The sequence below is a fragment of the Pipistrellus kuhlii genome, unplaced genomic scaffold (assembly GCF_014108245.1).
Source record: "Pipistrellus kuhlii isolate mPipKuh1 unplaced genomic scaffold, mPipKuh1.p scaffold_m20_p_1, whole genome shotgun sequence".
NCBI classification, from domain to species: domain Eukaryota; kingdom Metazoa; phylum Chordata; class Mammalia; order Chiroptera; family Vespertilionidae; genus Pipistrellus; species Pipistrellus kuhlii.
Genome location: NW_023425404.1, coordinates 376,720 through 394,268, shown reverse-complemented (window position 1 = coordinate 394,268; position 17,549 = coordinate 376,720). Strand labels below are relative to the sequence as shown.

Sequence of the window (17,549 nt, the reverse complement as noted above, 5' to 3'; positions counted from 1 at the left end):
GCTGTCCCGCCGCTCACAGACGAGGAAGCCGGAGCAGACTGCTGCCTGCCATGTGAGGCCCCGTGGGTTCCGGTGGAGCCAGGATCTGAACCAGGCGGCTCTCAGCACCGCACTCCGCTGCTCCACTCATGCCCGCTCATGCTGCCCAGAGCAGGATTCGGCTAACGGAAAGGCCCCCAAAATGCCAGAGGGTGCCGGACTAGTTCTGCGATCCAGCAAGATCTCTTACTGTTAACGGGGCATTGCTCCCTTGGCCTTTTGGGGACCCTTGAGGCTTCTGAGGACTTTCCAGCTTGCAGAAAATTCAAGAAGCCTCAGATCCCACAACACCCACCGGCACCACCGCATGAGGATGCGTGAGTCCTGAGTCTCGTGTTTGCTCACGTTCACTGCCCAATCTTTCACAGGGCCTCTTTCTTATAACCATAACCACTGACAGCCCACAGCAAGCCACCGGGTTTCACTCAGGGAGTTCGGGGATAAAGCCCACGATGATGAACTGGCCCCTCACCCTAACTCAGAGGGGTCTGGGCTCTGGCACCACCAATCTTTCCTCCTGTGGGCTCCTGGCACCGTATGTACGGTCACGCGCTGCCTGAGAAAGCACCAGGCAGATGCTCCTGGAGTCTCCATGCCAAGCGCACCGCTTGGTATGTAACCTGCCCTCCCCAGGTCCCTGCAGAGGTCCCGGTTACATAACTCCCCACGTGGCGCAGGGGAATGCCTCCAGGAAAACCGAGGACTCGGGCGGTCACGGGCCATTTGCCATCCACCACATCCGCCCCCTGGAAGGGGTGTCTGCTCACCCCAATTCTCTTTGTCTCCCCCCATTCAGCACCTTAGTCATGTCTCTGTGTGATCAAGTAAACATGCCCAGTTTTAATAGAGCGAGGGGATTGGGAACAGGATGTATACCATAAAAGCAACATAAGAGCATTCACATTTTAATGATGGTCCCAGTCTAAAAGAAACACTGATGAAATGGACTGTGAAGACACAGGTGCTAAAACCTATATCATCCTATTGAACAATGCCACCCCAGTAAATTCAATAAAAAGAAAGAGGGGAAAAAAGGAGACACAGGAGTTTTGTGCATGTTGGGGGCCTTTAAGAGGTTGTTGAATCCCCCCAGGCCCAGCGGGCTGATGGCCGGGAGGGGACAGAGGAGGCAGACACGGGGCGAGGACAGCAGTCGCAGGGCATTGGGGCCACACTTAACCCAAACTCCTTACCCCAGCCACAGGGTGGTGATGGGGCTATGAGAAGTGACGTTTTAAATGCATGTGGAATGCTTAGAAGACCATCTGGCACAGAATGAATGCTACAAACACGTCACTGGTGATGTCGCTGTTACGAAACAAAGACGTAGCAGATCCTGTGGGCCTGGGGGTTCTACATGAAGGGGGAATGCAGGGGAGAGAGGGGAGCTCTGGGCAGGGGGCAGGGGATGGCGAGGGGAGGTGCTCTGGAGCCTCTGAGTGGAAAGGAGAGTTGACAGAAGACGCTGGCCCTTCACTTCCGGTGTCCAGTGAAGAGTGAGCGTGTGGGCCTGGGAGAGGGATCCGAGGTCCTCTCAGGGCCTGCGGACCCCCGAGTCACCCACACAGAACAGCAAGGGGCGTTTCCAAATCATCCCCGTACCAGAAGCGAAGGTGGATTTGGCAGGAGGATTATTCCTACCAGGAAAGACAGGCCTGTCCGCTGTAATCACCATACTACCGCCATCCCTCCAAAGCCCAGACCACATTCATGTGATGCCGCGAATACTTGGTAGAACAAGACTCAGGCTCTGAATGGCATCCTAATCATCTGAGTGGTGGTGAAACTGTCCCTTGCAAAAACGTTTCCTGTGGTCGCAGAGGCGGGCCCCTTCCCGGCTGTCACTGCGGCTTTCCATAAATCAGCCGCTCCGAGGGGGCACGGGGACGAGCAGCTCTGGGGCAGGAGGACGGGATTTAGCAATTACCTTCCTGGTAGGCAAAGCCCGCGGGCACGAACCAGGCACATGGCAGCGACAGCTGTACAGCAGCACAGCAAGGGAAGCCAGAGTCTATTTTTGGAATTGCAGAGGGAGACTCAGCACCCAAGAGCCCGTGGAGGAGGGGGGCGGTAACAAAATAATCAGATTTTTGCCTCACATTGAGCCTGGAGCTGAAGTCTAACATTCATCGCTGTTAAGACAGGATCAATGACACGGTGCCCGGTCTTCATTGCTCACCTCTGTGGACAGGTTGGCCGAACCCTGAGCGTTCTCATAACACAGATCCTCCCGTCGATTAGGAAGGTTTTCTTTCCCACGTTCTTTGTGCTTCATGAGCCAGCTAACTAATGTAATTCTTTGCAGCTGTCTTCCAGGGTTTCTTAATTGAACATGATATATGGATAATATGCAGTGCCTTTATTTTTAGCAATTAAAATCTGAACAGCTTAGACATTGCGGACTATTGTCTTGAACCCACATAACGGCATAATCAGAGTAAACGCTGGGACCTCTGAGGTGATGTGGACACATCCTTACTGTATGGACGAGGAAACCATGAGCAAGAGAGGCCACAGGACCCGTCCGGGCCACACAGTGGCAGGACTGGGATTAGAACCCAGGTCTCAGGATGCTCAGTTCAGAATGCTTATTTCTGAATTAACTTCAAAAAATCAAAGTGGAATTTGGTAGATCTCATTCACAAGAGTCCAGGAAACATTTCTAAAGAACAGGTTCATGGGGCTTGGGCTGCAAATAAAAACCCTCCACCCCAAGTTTTATGAAAACACAAGTGGTTCCCATCAAATCCTGCTCAGAGTTTTCTCCCCTTGAATTAAAAATAAAATAGAGCACCCTAACCGGTTTGGCTCAGTGAATAGAGCATCAGCCTGCAGACTCGAGGGTCCCAGGTTCGATTCCGGTCAAGGGCATGTACTACACACTCCACCTGCTGTTTCTGCTGACATTGCTGTTCTTTGTTATTCTTGCAAAATGAACCTCTAAATTCAAGAAGTCCCCTGATCAACAGCCTCTCGCCTTTTGGTGTTTTTCCGTTTTCAGTCTGTCTCCCTGGCTTGGGGCTTCAGGTTTGAACCTTCAGCCACAGCTGCCGTCTCACCCACACAAGGTCTGAGGGCGGGAAGTGAGGAGTCGTGGCTATAGCAGCCCAGGGGGTGTCATTACAGCACAGGTGCTCAGTGATGCCTGACTGAAGAAATAAATGTGGTTCGAGTGTTAGCATATCCTTTATGGATAGCCATGAGGGAACAAGAAGGCGCTATGAGGAGAGCGGCAAAATGCAAAGAGTTTGGAGATGATGCCACGTCAGGTAAACCACAGCCTGAGGGCCACGTCCAAGCTGCTGTCCAAAAGCTAAGACCCATTTATAGATGATCACTTGCCATCCATTTGTAGGGAGGGCATGCTAACTTTGAATCCAAACTAAATAAAACGCTACCCACAAAACAACCCCTTAATGCACCTGTACTCAATAAGGTACAGTCACTCTTCTATGCTAATTTAATCAATAGAAATGTTGGGAAATTTGTCTTCACTTTTGTTATACCTACAAACACCCTTGATTTTGGTTCTCAGTTCTCAAAACCTGAAACATTTCTTATCTAGTCATTTTTAGAAAAGTTTGTCAACTCTGACAATAGGGCACTTGATGCCACTGAGGCAGGACTGACCTGCCTATTGTTTCGAAAACATAGAACAGGTGCCAGTTACAAGGAAGAGGGAGCGGGATGAGAATGTATGTGGCCTGAAGCACTGATTTATTCAGCAGGTTTTTACTGAGCACCTCCACGGACCAGACCCTCGGCCCTGACTTCCCAGGAGTCTGTGGTCCACCAGAGTCAGGCCGCACTGGTGACTTACACGGACCATGGCACGGAGGTCAGGCTGAGTCTCCATGGTACCAGTCAGGCTGCATTTAAATACCAAACTCTGGTGTCACTGGCACCTGGCAGGCCTGGGAGGCAGATGCAGTCACAGCACTCCCTGACTAAGTAAGTGTTTGGCTTGGGGATGGGAAAAGGCCCCTTTGTTACAAGCACTAGCCAGACAGTCCTGCCCACAGAAACTACAATGTTGCTGAGATATACATACACAGATGAAAAGAAAGTCAACAAGGAAAATAAAAATACCATTTCGGTCTTTGGCGCTGCCATGTCTTTGCAGTGGGGACGCATGCGTCCATGACAAGGACCTCTCAGCATTCTCTCAGAGGGAGCCATGAGTAGTCAAATTCAAGAAACCAACCCCTTGGCGGCTTGGGTTCATCCTAGAAAACAAAGGCAGCCGGCGTGCTGCTTTACTTTTAATAGTGCGGGTTGTCATGCCAACCAGAGCGGCTGTGAAACCGAAGGGGAGAGTGCTCCTTCCTACACAAGCGTTTCGGGGAGCTCACAGCGAGTCTTTAAAAACACACCCAGGCTCACAGCACGGAGACACGGTGGACACGGTGCTTATATTTAAACCTGACAGAATGAGGATGTGCTGCCCTGGGTGTGGACTGCCCCTGGCTCCCTGGCCAGCATCTGGCTGATCAGTGCCCAGAAGAGGCATTACATATGGGCAAACACAGACTCAGCCAACCTTAAGGTGGGCAGGAGTCTTCATCCTGAATAAATGCAACGGGAGAGAGAGGCAGGGAGGACGGCATTTGTGTGTAGGTAGCTCTGCGACTCCTGCCAGCACAGCTCCCAAAAGCCTGGGCCTGCACAGCCCACGCACAATGTCCACGGCAGGAGGACGGAGGGGAAGAAGGGGAGCTGGGACCCCCAGCACAGGCATCCCCGGCCGTCCCCTCTGTTGCAGGGTGTCTGGGGGCTCAGGTCCGCCCGGGAGAGGGCCGGGAGGAAAGCACGCCAGCCTGAGGTGGAAGTGCTGACGTCGGCTGGGGCAAGAGAGGAAGAAGCATGAGGACTCGGTGAGGAGGTGACACCTATTCCCCCGTGGTGGCCTGGGGGCTGTTCACCTTCTGGTCGTATGAGGTCCAGGCGTAAAGGAAGTGTCGCTGGGCAGTGTGGCCGAGGCACAGGGGACCTGCTCACAGATCATCCGGGTGTGGTGGACCTGCTCCCATCATCCAGGGCACAGTCTGCACCGAGGTGCGGGGTCTGACAGCCAGGCTTTCTGTCCAACGCCCTCTCCCACGCCCCCGTGAGAACAAACCCTCAGTTCCCACCCTCAGGCCGAACGCCCTCACACCACCACGACCCTGCTGATGAAGGGGGCTCCTGGGCAATCAAGACTTTCATTCCCAGCAGGCCTTGAGCAGCCAGTTCCTGTCTCAGTTACTCAGAACCTCTCGCTGCTGCCCCCACCTGCCAATTCTGCTGCAAGTGGCCTGCTCTGTGCCCTGCCTTGACCCTGCCCTACTGTCGTCTTCTCTGATTAGAGGTGACCCTGAGCCCTACGGGTTAGGGGTTCTGACCCCTGTGCCTTCGAAAATCTACATAAAACTTTGTCTCCCCCAAAACTCAGTTGTCCCCTGGCACCTGTGGGGAACTGGTTCCTGGACCCCCTGTGGATACCAAAATCCTGGATACTCAAGTCACTAGTATAAAAATGGCACAAATCAACGTGCCCAGCTGGCCCTTCACATCTGGGGACTCCAAACCTCAGGTGGAAGACAATAAGGTTTTTATTTTTAAAAATTCATGTGTAAGTTGCAGTTCAAATCCGTGTGTTCAAGGGTCAACTGTAGTCATCTTTTCATGTTTCTCTTCGGTCTCTCCAGATTGGAAAATTCTAGAAGCCAAAGAAAGACCTTTCTGTATACTTGGTGGCTTTCCGATGCCTGGCAACCCCAGGAAATACGGCGGTAGGAATGCTGCTAAGGTGACGGAAGCACACGCTCAATGAGCTCTGAGTACTTTGCATGGATTAGTGAGTGACCTTCACATTCATAAGGCAGGTATGACTACCCTCCCTATTTTATGGAAGGAAGACCTGAGGGGGTAGAGGCGAATAACTCCCAGGATCACACAATTGGCCAATGGCAGGGCAGAACTCAAGGCCAAGCTCTCTAGGCCTGGGGTTAGGGGCCCGGAGGCAGGGGTACCAGTGCAGGGGAGAGCGATGATTGGGAATATCCACAATAAGACATGCCTGACACCACCCCGCTCCTCACACTTCCATACATTACATTCATGAAGGCATACGAGGAAAGAGGGGCAACGGGCAGGTAACGACCCCCGGAGAGTGGGATTCCCGGGGCCTTCATTTTCTCTCCCATGTTTGTATGTGCTGCTTGGTTCTTCTAAGCCTGCAGGCTGCTGCACATGGCGGACACACAGACAATGAAGTCAATGTCATTACAGGAGAAAAAGTAAAACAAGACAAAACGAAGAGAGAGGACAAAAGAAGGGGATGGGGAAGAATGTTTCTTAACTGAAGGGCGGTGTGCCTGTTTCTGATTTAGAAGGCCCACCAGTCCCGGTGCAGAAGCTGCAGAAGAGGAAACGGAATATCCAACCATACCAAGTGTGGTTATATACCAATAACGATAACCACTAACCACCGCAGGCCCAGAGACATAACAAGGGAAGTCTAAATGCCAGTTGCCTCCACAGCGGCACTGTTCACCAAAGCCAAATGCCTGTCGACTGACAAACGGATAAACAAACCGTGATACGGTGGAATGTTATCCAACCATAAAAAAGGAATGAAGCCCTGACACATGCTACAACCTTCTAAGCGGAGGAAGCCAGACGAAATGTCATATACTGCATGGTTCTATTTATATGAAATCCCCAAATTAGGTAAATCCATAGTCAGAGAGCAGATGAGCGGCTGACAGAAACTGGGGGGTCGGGGAATGGAGAAAAATCACTTCATGGGACGGGGTTTCCTTTTAGGGCGAGGAAAATGTTTTGGAACTTGATAGAGGGGATAGTTGCACAATAGTGGGAATGTTCTCAAGGCCACCGAATTGGATATTTAAAAATGGCTATGCTTATGTTAAATGAGTTTACCTCAATTAAAAAAAAAAATCGGGTTAGTCTTTTAATCTCAAGTCCTGAGAAAAATGGAAGGAAACATTAGAATTAAAGAAAAGAAAAGAAAAGAAAAGAAAACCCCAGCAAAGGAGGGAAGCAGGACCCGCTAAGTAAGATGTGGCCTGAGACCAAGGGAGAGAGAGTCCGAGCTCAGCGAGGTGACTGCGCCTGCTCCTCAGGGACCGGCTTCCAGAGATGGAACTGTGTCTCCAGGCGCCTTCATGTTCCCTTCCACCCACAATGCCTCCCGTTTCACTTAGAAGATCGGAGACCACGGGGCTTGGAGAAGCTCTAACTGCAAAACTAAGTAGAAATGGCAAGAAAGGTGAGAGGGCAGGACAGGATTAACTCCTGACTCTATCGTGTGCTGCATCCTCCATTTTGTATAACTATGTCACTATGTAACTGGACCCTAGCCCTCACCCAACCAATCGGGGTCAGCCAAAGCAGTGACCTGACCACCCCTATAAATCCTTTGCTCTAGAGCACATGTGTCAAACACAAGGCCCTCGGGCCAAATCCGTCCCGCCAGGCCTTGCAATGTGGCCCGCACCGAGCTGTCATCACTGCACTCCGCTGCGTTTCCATCACAATGACAGTTTATGACTGTTCAGTAAACCATTCGGCCCGCGATTTAGGCTGGATTTTAGATTTTGGCCCCTTCTCTGATTGAGTTCGACACCCCTACTCTAGAGAGACCCACTCCCTTCCTCCACCTTGCCGCTGGGTCGGTATGTGGGAGGTGAGGTGGGCTAGCTTGGAATAAAAAGACTCTTTTGCTTTTGCATCGGACTCAGCTCCCTGGTGGTCTTTGGGGATCACGAAATCTGGGCATAACAAAAGGTTGAAGCCAAGCATTCGAGTCCTTTATTGCTGGATGCAGAGCCTGCGGGGAGGCCTCCCCGTGGGGCCTGGCCGCCTCGCTGTGGACTGGGAGCTGCTGATGGGCAGGGACCGCACCTGGCTCATGTGTCCCGGCCTGAGTCACAGCCCCTGGCACAGAGCAGGGGACTGCAAACACACGTGTTGACGACATGAGTGTCCTCTCTATTATCAACTGACCTATAGATATAGCACAGAGATGGTACCGGATTCAAAAGGCCCCCAGGGGTACACCCTGATACATTCCCGTCCCCACCCTTCTACTGGAGCTCCTCGGGCACCCTCTCAACGTCCCCTTGCTTTAAATGCGACTCCTGTGGTGAAACTCGGAACTGCAAAGGCTCAGACAACTGACGGCACCAGCCAGTGACTTGGGCACCAGGTCATTGCAACAAGATGGCAGCTAAAAGCAACATCAAGGTGAAAGTCATCTAGTGAAAACCAGGCCCGGGAGCGCCCCCCTGCAGAGGAATGCGGCTAAGGTGACAATCACTCCCCTAGAGTCAGTCATGTCACGAAGCGAAGTCCAAGGGCAGGGGTCACCCAGCCTGTGACGAAGGCGGCAGGCACCTCCAGCGGCTCACACCTGTCCCCGACACAGCCCTGAGATGGCATGAGAGCAGACACGTGACCACACTCAGCCTGGGACCCAGCGAGACTTCCAGGGGTCCATCTGGAGGGCAAAGGCTCACCTTCGAAGAACTCCCCATGGGCTGGGGGCCCTGTCCCTGCAGAGGGCTCCGCAGCAGATGCGGGGGGTGGGAACCAAGCTGTCCAGGAGGAGGGGTGACGAATCCAGGCCAACCCCACGCTGGGCACAGTCCTGGGGAGTGCAGGGTGCTGGGTGTAACAGGAACATCAGGACAGACCGCCTTATCTAGCTGGCTTGTGAAGGGCTGTTTTTGAAGAACAAGTAGCCATTGCCCTGTGCAGTCACCGAACCAAAGCCTAAAAAAAGGTCCAGGCCACGCAGGCTCATCTGCTGTCCGCGGCTCCGGGCAACATGGCCGCGCTCTGCGGGCTGGAGGGCGAGACGCGCGCTTCTCTGATTTCAGCCGGTCTGTTACTGTATTTCATTCCCTGTCCTCCTGCCCGGAGGCTGTTGCAATGTGTATAAATTTAGAAAAAGAAAGACTCATAACATGCAAAAGTCCATTTTAACCAAATTAGTTGTTTTCTCTCTTTCTCTCTGTTCATTTCACTAAAGAAAAGATAAAACGATCTAATGCTTATTTCACCTCTACCGCCGTGGAATCTGGTATTCTGGGCAGCAGCTCAGTTACGCATAACCACAGCGCAAGATAAAGTCAGGCTTCCATCCCAATGTTTCTGAGAAACGGGGGGTGAGGGGGGTGGGGGGATGACAACACCTCACAGGAGATCCTGTGCCACGAGAGTCCCTCTGAACGCAGACACAGTGGACATGACAGCCTGTCCCAGCTCGCCGGGCGATACCCTGTGCCCACAGCTGCCGTTTCAGCAGGAGCTACACAATGATGCTCTAAATCAAATATAGCCTGTTTTATAAGGAAACTAATATCACAGGTGGGTGATGTGAGGTAATGGTGGAAATTACACTAAAAGAGAAACTGCTAGAGAAATGCTTTCCTTCCCTCCCCCCAAAAACTCACTGCGTGTCTGGACCACCGGGAGGAAGTGGCCACCGGTGACTGCCTCCTCCTAATTGCTTAGCCCGTCTCCACTTCACAGAGGAGGAAACCAAAGCGAACCCCTACGCCACGTGGCTGCTGGTGACAGGGGCTCAGGACCAGGTCCCTCAGCTGTCCCGGCGTTCATACCACCAGCACCCCCCACCACCACCACCGCCTGGAAGCCGTCCGGACTCGAGCGCTGTACCTCCGACAGCATCTCAAACTGGCCTCTTCTCCCCAGAGCGATGGTCAGCAGGTCGTAGACCACCGAGGCGCTCTGCAGGCTGATGAGGCGGTCGCTCCTGTGCTCGGGGATCCTGCTCAGCACGGCGTCCCGGTTGGCCTGGAAGCAGCACAGAGGAGAGAAGCAGCCGGTGAGCCACGCCGCCCTCGCTGTCCGGAGGCCCTCCTGCCTAACAGCCGGGCCTGGGGACAAGGGCGGGGATGGGGGAGGGGTCCGTCACCTCTGGTTGTGTGTTCAAACCCCCAGAGCACCACGGCACAGGGCGGTCATGGCGCTCTCCAAACTGCGGGGGCCTTTGGCAGGTACGTGGAGGGAGATTTCAGAGCCAGTGAGTACAGAGCGGGGTGATTTCTCCCGGGCTCGGGCTCCAGCCGGCTCAGCTGTGCTCCGTGACGGCAGGACGAGAGCAGACACGTGGCTGCACGTGCTGATCCTCACTCCCAGGTCCTGCTCTGCGGTACGTTACCGGGTGGAAGAGAACTCCCAGCCCCACCCTCCCGTCACCGAACGGTGGCATCAGGCTCCTTCCGGCCTACAGAGACGTGTCATACTTTCCCTCCACCACCAAAGCGACACTCAGGCCCCGGTGACATCCTCACTGGAAGGGACCGCAAAGACTAATCCGATCTTGTTTAGGGAAGCACAAAGCAGATGTATACGTGACAGCAAAAAGCAAACCGATTTTTATTTTGAAGACATCGCCACAGAGGACTCAGGAGAACACCTTGCCTATTTCACATCCCGCTGCTTAGCAAGAAAGACAGCAGGCGCCTTCGAGCTTATTAATCTCATCCATCTAGACATCAAAGGCTCCTAACAGCAACCTGTTCCCATTGCCTTTGAAATGTAATTTCTCTACAGATTGCTCCAGACAAACCCATGGGAGACTCTAACCACTGGCTCCTTTTCCTCTCCCCCCCAGCCCCCTGGTAGGGAGTTAGAATCAATGGTTCGGTTTTTTAAAAAATATATATATATATTATTTTTTTATTTTTTATTTTTTATTTTTGTTACAGAGAGGAAGAGAGAGGGATAGAGAGTTAGAAACATTGGTGAGAAAGAAACATCGATCAGCTGCCTCCTGCACACCCCCTACTGGGGATGTGCCCACAACCAAGGTACATGCCCTTGACAGGAATCGAACCTGGAACCCTTGAGTCCTCAGGCCGATGCTCTAGCCACTGAGCCAAACCAATTAGGGCTCAATAGTTAGATTTTCCTGTCTTTCTCCCCTGCTAACTACCGGAAGTCTCCAGATCTACCCGTCCCTGCCCCTGGGTGCATGCAAAGAGAACCCCAGCTCTTTCTGGAAGTGGCCACACGAGACAGCAGGGCCACTTGTCCTGGCAGGCGGATGTCTGTCTGTCTTCCCGCCTGACCTTCAGAAAGACCACGCGCCCCTTCCCTCTCACTAACGAGGTAAGAAGGTTTCTTTTTGTGAGTCCGGGGCCTTTGCTTTTAGCCACCCATCAGCACTCTCTCTCTTCAAAACTCCTCGCTCCAAAATGTCAAAGACAAGTAAGGATATATAAGTGAGCCACGTCCTTCAAAGTGAGTCATCGCCTCACTTTGGAAATAGCCTGATTCTGAAGGTTTTATCCTTACATTTTTCTTGTTAGGAGTGGCTTTTAAGCCAACAAAAGAAGCTTGGGAGGGAAACAGGGGTTCCTGTAAGTGGTCTCACTTTATTTGCTATAAATGCTCCATGTTGAGAACCGATGCCAGGAAGAGAATAAAACAAAATACTATTTAAGAGAAATTTTCTAGTTATGCCAAATGCATTCTTTTTTTTTTTTTTAATTTTTAGAGAAAGTCTGTGGTTTTCTTTTGAATAAAAAGGTACAACACAGAAGCTTAAACTGATCCACAAATAATCAAGATCCCAGAGTACTTTGTCAGGGTCGGTTGTGCAAATATATACAAGTAGTCCCAATGACTCCTTTCTCCTGGGGAAAACTCACTTGAGGTAAGAAAGCAGCACAATCCCCAATGAGTTCTTGTAGGAGGAGAGACAATGGACGAATTATGCTTCTAAGAAAAGTCAGAACCAACAAAAAATACAATTTTTCCAAGTACTGAAAAAAACAAAACAACCCCATAGTAATTCTCATTTTGGTTCTGAAATTGAGCACATTCTTTTTTTGCCCAAAAACAGAAAAATCAAGGAGTCAAGGAGCACGAAAAGGGACTTCCAAAAGCGACTTAATCCAGGTTTCTCCCTATATGACCATGGAGTGAAGGGACATGAGGAACTCCAGGTCCTCTCCAGTCGCAGGCGCTGGCCATGCCACTCAGGGGCTGGGCACACACAGTGACCTACCAAGGGGGACAGAATCATTCTGGCTGGGAACCTCATCCTTCCCATTATTGACGTCACTGGGTTTCACCAGCCCCTGGAGGGGTTTCCAGAAATGAAATACCACAGAGTCAGACCTGACTGTCTCAGAGGGATCTTCATCTGGAGCCTATGAGTTCCTCGCATTTCAGTGAAGGAGCAGAAGAGATGGAGCCATCATTCCCGAGACACAGCATTTTGGAGAGAGGGCCGTGTTTTCCAGATGCCAAACGAATACATGATGGACAATGGAGCTCAATATTTTCCATCAGAACCGCCCCAGAAACCTAACATGTGTGGTCACCACGCTGCCAGAACTCCTCCAGTGTAACCAATCAGGTTTGCCCCAAGGAAACGGACGGCTAAGTCGCTAAGAGTACAGCTTCGGGTGCAGGGGTGTCGGCGAGAGGCCGCCACGAGCTGGCCCCCATCGAAGAACTGATGACAAAGCACAGCGACACTTGTCACCGGATGCCGGTGCCAGGCCGCCCACAGCCGTGCCTTCCCCGACTGCGCCGAGGCGGGGGGGGGGGGGAGGGCGTAAGTGACACCGTGCCGAGATGCCAGCTGACAGCCAGGGAAAGATGAGCCAACGGGGCAACCTGTCTCCTTCGGAGGAAGGAGGCCAATGACGTCAAAGAGCTTCCAAGCAGAGAGAGGTGGTAACCCAAGCAGCCTTGCTCTTGTAAACATCTCGGGGCCATCGCACAGAATGAGAAAACCCAACGCTTTGAATTAAGGCGAGGAAGCTGTCCTCCCAGACCTAGCCTGGCCCTCCGGACCCCGCCCTCCGGCACGGGCACCTGCCCCTTCTCCTGCTCAGGTCTAAGCCTTCCTCACCCCAGTGCCTTTCAGACCTCCTTAGACGGGTGCTTGGGCGAGAAGGAAACCCTTCTCTCGCTTCGGCTAGGATTCCTTTTGCTCCTCTCCCTGCCAGGTGCGGGGCGGGACATGGGAGGGGACAGTACGATGTCCGATCTACTGGGAAGACCACTGCCCGGTGAATCCAGGCGCCTGCTCTGGGCCTCGGGTCCCCCACGTGTAAACTGAGTGAATGGACATGAGGACCTCTAGGTCCCCTCAGGTCCCAGGCGTTGGCCATGCTGCTCAGGGGCTGGGCACACACAGTGGCTTGCCAAGGTGTAGCTACTACCGTGTTTCCCCGAAAATAAGACATCCTCCGAAAATAAGACCTAGCGCATGGAAAGATAAGACATCCCCTGAAAATAAGACCTAGCGCAACTTTGGGAGAAAAAATTAATATAAGACACTGTCTTATTTTCGGGGAAACAGGGTATCACATGTACCACGCCTGAAGATACGCAGAGTGAAAACCCAATCAACGATGAGCAAGGACATTCCAGACCTAAAATGCGATATCCTGGCCAAACAGGAAGAAAACACTTCCGAGGAAGTCAGGGTCTGGCGAGAGCGGCCTCCCAGCAGCCGAGCCGGTGACAGGAGTGAGCCCTCCCGGCTGGGCGGGCAGTGCCGGGAGCAGGGGGAGCGTGGGGAAGGGGCCTGTGAGGAGGCCCAGGCAATGTCATCTGAAAACCAGGGGATCAAACACACATGTGATTGCTCTCCAAATGCTCCCTCCCTCCACGGCAAATGGAGAAGGCCCGGGAAGTTTACCCTTGGGGGCTTCTTTTCCCTGGCCAGGTCCTTTGGTGGCCATTTCAGTATAGTTTACCTCCAGTATATGCTTGTGTTAGTGTTCCAGCAATACTGGGTGGATAAAGGAATAAACTCAGATGCCTACTAATTGTAAGGCGACCAGACGTCCCGCTTTTTAACAATTTGTCCCGCGTCCCGATCGGGACTTTTTTAAAACGCCCAGGGACGCAAGACAAACTGTTAAAAATTGGGGCTGTCCCGCCAAAAGCGGGACGTCTGGTCACCTTAACTAATCGCCAGGGGGAGGAGAAGCTCCATGCTCTGGGGTGACCAAGGAATGTGCTACTAAGTCCAAGAAGTAAGACACATCCCTCCTTTTAAGCCCAGGCATCCCATCTGTTTTTCTCCCAAGGAAAAGGGTCACTATGCTGGTGGAGTAACCATATAAAAAAAGGGACTATAGGAATAGGGGAGAAAAAAATGTAAAAACACATTCTACTTACCATAGATTCACTAATCAGCAATAACAACAGGGCTTCTTCTGTATTTTCTTGAGGGCAAAAAATGCTGTATAAAGAGAACCAGCTTTGATATAGGGCAATCTCAAAATAACACAAAATCCTTGACTATGAGCGGGACAAAATGCTCAAAAGCTTTAAGATTTTTATATAGAACCCATGGAAAGCAGTGTATAATCTGGACACTCGAGTTAATTTGCTTATTTCTATGGTAATCTATGGAATTTGTACGTTCTAACCATACATTTTAATAGTAGGCAGCAGGGTGAAGTAGAGCTGTAAAAACCAATTTGAAAGTCCAAATAACATGCAAGCTCGCGATAGAAGCAGAAATTTAGATTGCTGCAAACTGACATTATCTTCACAGCATTCTCCTAAACCCGTTCTGGAGGTGTGATTGCAGTAGTCTTTTTTACCTCTTTCTTGCTAACTGGAATATCTGATATTGTCCTTAAGTTGAAATAAGAGATTGGAAGAAATTTTAAAGTTTGAATAATTTCTAGAATTCTGTAAGAGTGCAGTGAGCTATCTTACTTAACCACATGTTTTATTATGGGGTGGCATGCAAGACCTAACTGTCTTATTAATCAGTTTTATGGAATTTGGCTGAATTCTAATATCTTGGATTTTATCAAAAGCTCTTCAGCACGATGTTGCTCAGGATTAGAGAACAATAAAAACCAAACAGAACCCAAATGTGCATTCTCTATATCCTACATTTTATGCTTTGAGCATTTAAAAACACGTCCAGCATTGCCCGCCTTGATCTGAAGCTCTAAAATCCTTTGAGTAGAACTGAGTGTTACCACAACTGGGCCAAACTCAACTCTTTTTCACGGATTGGGAGAGGAGTGCAAGAAAGATGAACCTGGTTAGTAAAAACTTCCTGGATGTTTTGGAGAGGACTAAATAAAAACTAAACTTATCCTCTCAGGGGTAATACTACTATCATTCAACTTAAGAGATGAAATGATTCACACACACACACACACACACACCACACATGCCCCATTGCAAAAAAAAAAAAAAGTTTTCCAAATTATTATAAATACTTGCTCTCTCTGAAGATTTGGAAACTTTTATATTGTATCAAAGGACCTTAAAAAGCAAGACCCTAAAAGTGCCTCAGACTCTTCACATGTCTGCCTTCCCTACAGGTAAGAAAACCACCTGTGGAATCGTACCTATTGCTCTTGTAGGGCTAAACTTTTAGGAAATAAAGATCAAGATTCTGGAATTGGCAGTGCCTTCTTTAAAGAGGTAGCTTGAGGTGATCAGGGATTTGAGAAGATGGAATATTTTTCCTCCTTAAATCAGATACAGAGCCTATGGGCTTTGAATCAAGACTGTGGTGTGTGTGTGTGTGTGTGTGTGTGTGTGTGTATGTGTGTCTACCCAGCGACCTTTTCCTGATTTCCTGGCTTGTGCTTACATGTGATCATTAAGCATTTTCCATGGCTAGCCAGTCCTGCATTGTCCACATTAACCAAAGAGAGAGAGCCCATGCTAATTGCGATTTAACACCAGCCAATTCCACCATGGGTAATCCCCAAATTCCACTTGAGCCATCCAGACTGCTTAAATGCGAGTTGTTATTTTTACCAGAGCTGCTAACAAGTAGCACATTGATTTTAATTCCACTTCCTCTACCCTTCCTTTGGAGCCAGGAAAGATGGAGACCCAGGGCTTGCAAAGCTCTCTGGGGCTGGTGGGAGGGAGGAAGAATTTGTGACATTCTCTTCTTGGGGCCCTTTTTGTTGCTCAGACCTCAGAGGAAGTTGATTGAAGGGCAGGGTGGGGGATAGAAGGGGACAGGGAGAAAATGGGGATCAGCTCTGGGAGCTGGACGGGGGGCTGGCAGAGGAGGAGGCAATGCAGGGCTGCTGGGCTCAGGGCGGGCAGGTTGTGGTCTAGTCTTGGCCACATGACTACCTCCTTATACCCTCTCCCAATGACTACCCCTACCCAAGGGTGACTCTGTCCAGACCTCTATCACAAGAATTAATCTGGTTCATTTTTGAAACGTATATTAAGCTTTTAGGGCTTTTTGAGTTCTGCCAATGTTTATTTCTTAATCAGGATGCTAATTACATGCATGTGTTCACTTGGTGAAAATGCACCATGTTTTAGAATCTGTATCACTAAAGTTTGCTTTGTACTCAAGTGAATTGGTGATAATGTCCTTTTGAGAACTGACTGATCAGAAAGTCCTGCCTTAGTAATATAGAAGCCCCAAGACAAAAATAACCCAACAGCTTTTCTCTCTTTACTAATAAATCAGAAGTAGGATTGTGAACATGCAAAACTAGAAAGTTAAAAATTGATGGTGATAACTGAAGGAATACAAAATAGTACAAACATAAATGAAAAAATAGAATAGATACACAATTTAAAAAAAATAAACAAAACCAAAATTTGGTTCTTCAAAAAGATCAGCAAAATTTGATAAAAATTTTAGCTATACTGACCCAAAAAGAGAGAGAGAAAACTCAAATTACTAAAATGAGAAGTGAAAGACAAGACACAATATATATATGTATGTATATTATGAACAATGGTATGCCAGCAAATTAGATATCTTAGATGAAATGAGCAAATTTGTAGAAAGACAAAAACTACTAAAACTGACTCAAGAATAAATGGAAAGTCTTAATAGACCTATAACAAATAAAGAGACTGAAGTTATAATGAAAACGTTCCCACAGCCAAAACCAGTTTGGCTCAGTGGTAGAGCGTCTGTCTGTGGACTGAAAGGTCCTAGGTTCGATTCTGGTCAAGGGCATGTACATTAGTTGCGGGCACATCCCCGGTAGGGGGTGTGCAATAGGCAGCTGGTCGATGTTTGTCTCTCATCGACGTTTCTAGCTCTCTATCCCTCTCTCCTCCTCTCTGTAAAAAATCAATAAAATATATATTAAAAAAAAAAAAAACCTTCCCACAAACAAAAGCTCAGATGGCTTCACTGGTGTATTCTACCAAACATTTAAAAAACAATATCACTTCTCCACACTCTTGAAAATAGTAGAAAAAGGAATAACTCATTCTATAAGGCCAGTATTAGCCTAATACTAAAACTAGACAAAAATATCACAAGAAAACTACAGAGCAATGTATTTTATGAATATTGATGTAAAAATCCTCAACTAAATTTTTCATCACCTCTCCAAACTAGCAAGTGAAGCTTGGCAATAAATAAAAGATGTATATACCACGAAGAATGAGATTTACCCAAGAATCCAAAATTGGTTTAATATCTTAAAGTCAATTAATGTAATATATCTCATCACATAACATCAAGAGAATAGAGAACAAAA

At 49.6% G+C, this 17,549-nt stretch overlaps 1 protein-coding gene across 6 annotated transcripts in view; it reads right to left on the bottom strand.

Moving 5' to 3' along the window:
- The window catches only part of TTC7B (tetratricopeptide repeat domain 7B), a 177,888-nt gene that overhangs the window by 83,960 nt on the left and 76,379 nt on the right, over nt 1-17,549 (bottom strand). For all 6 annotated transcript variants that reach the window (XM_045572917.1, XM_036428670.2, XM_036428371.2 and 3 more), the window contains 2 exons: nt 14,221-14,284; nt 9,727-9,864 (listed from right to left, as the gene is read on the bottom strand). In XM_045572917.1, the coding sequence (XP_045428873.1) occupies nt 9,727-9,864; nt 14,221-14,284 (202 nt within the window). The remainder of the gene's footprint in view (nt 1-9,726; nt 9,865-14,220; nt 14,285-17,549) is intronic.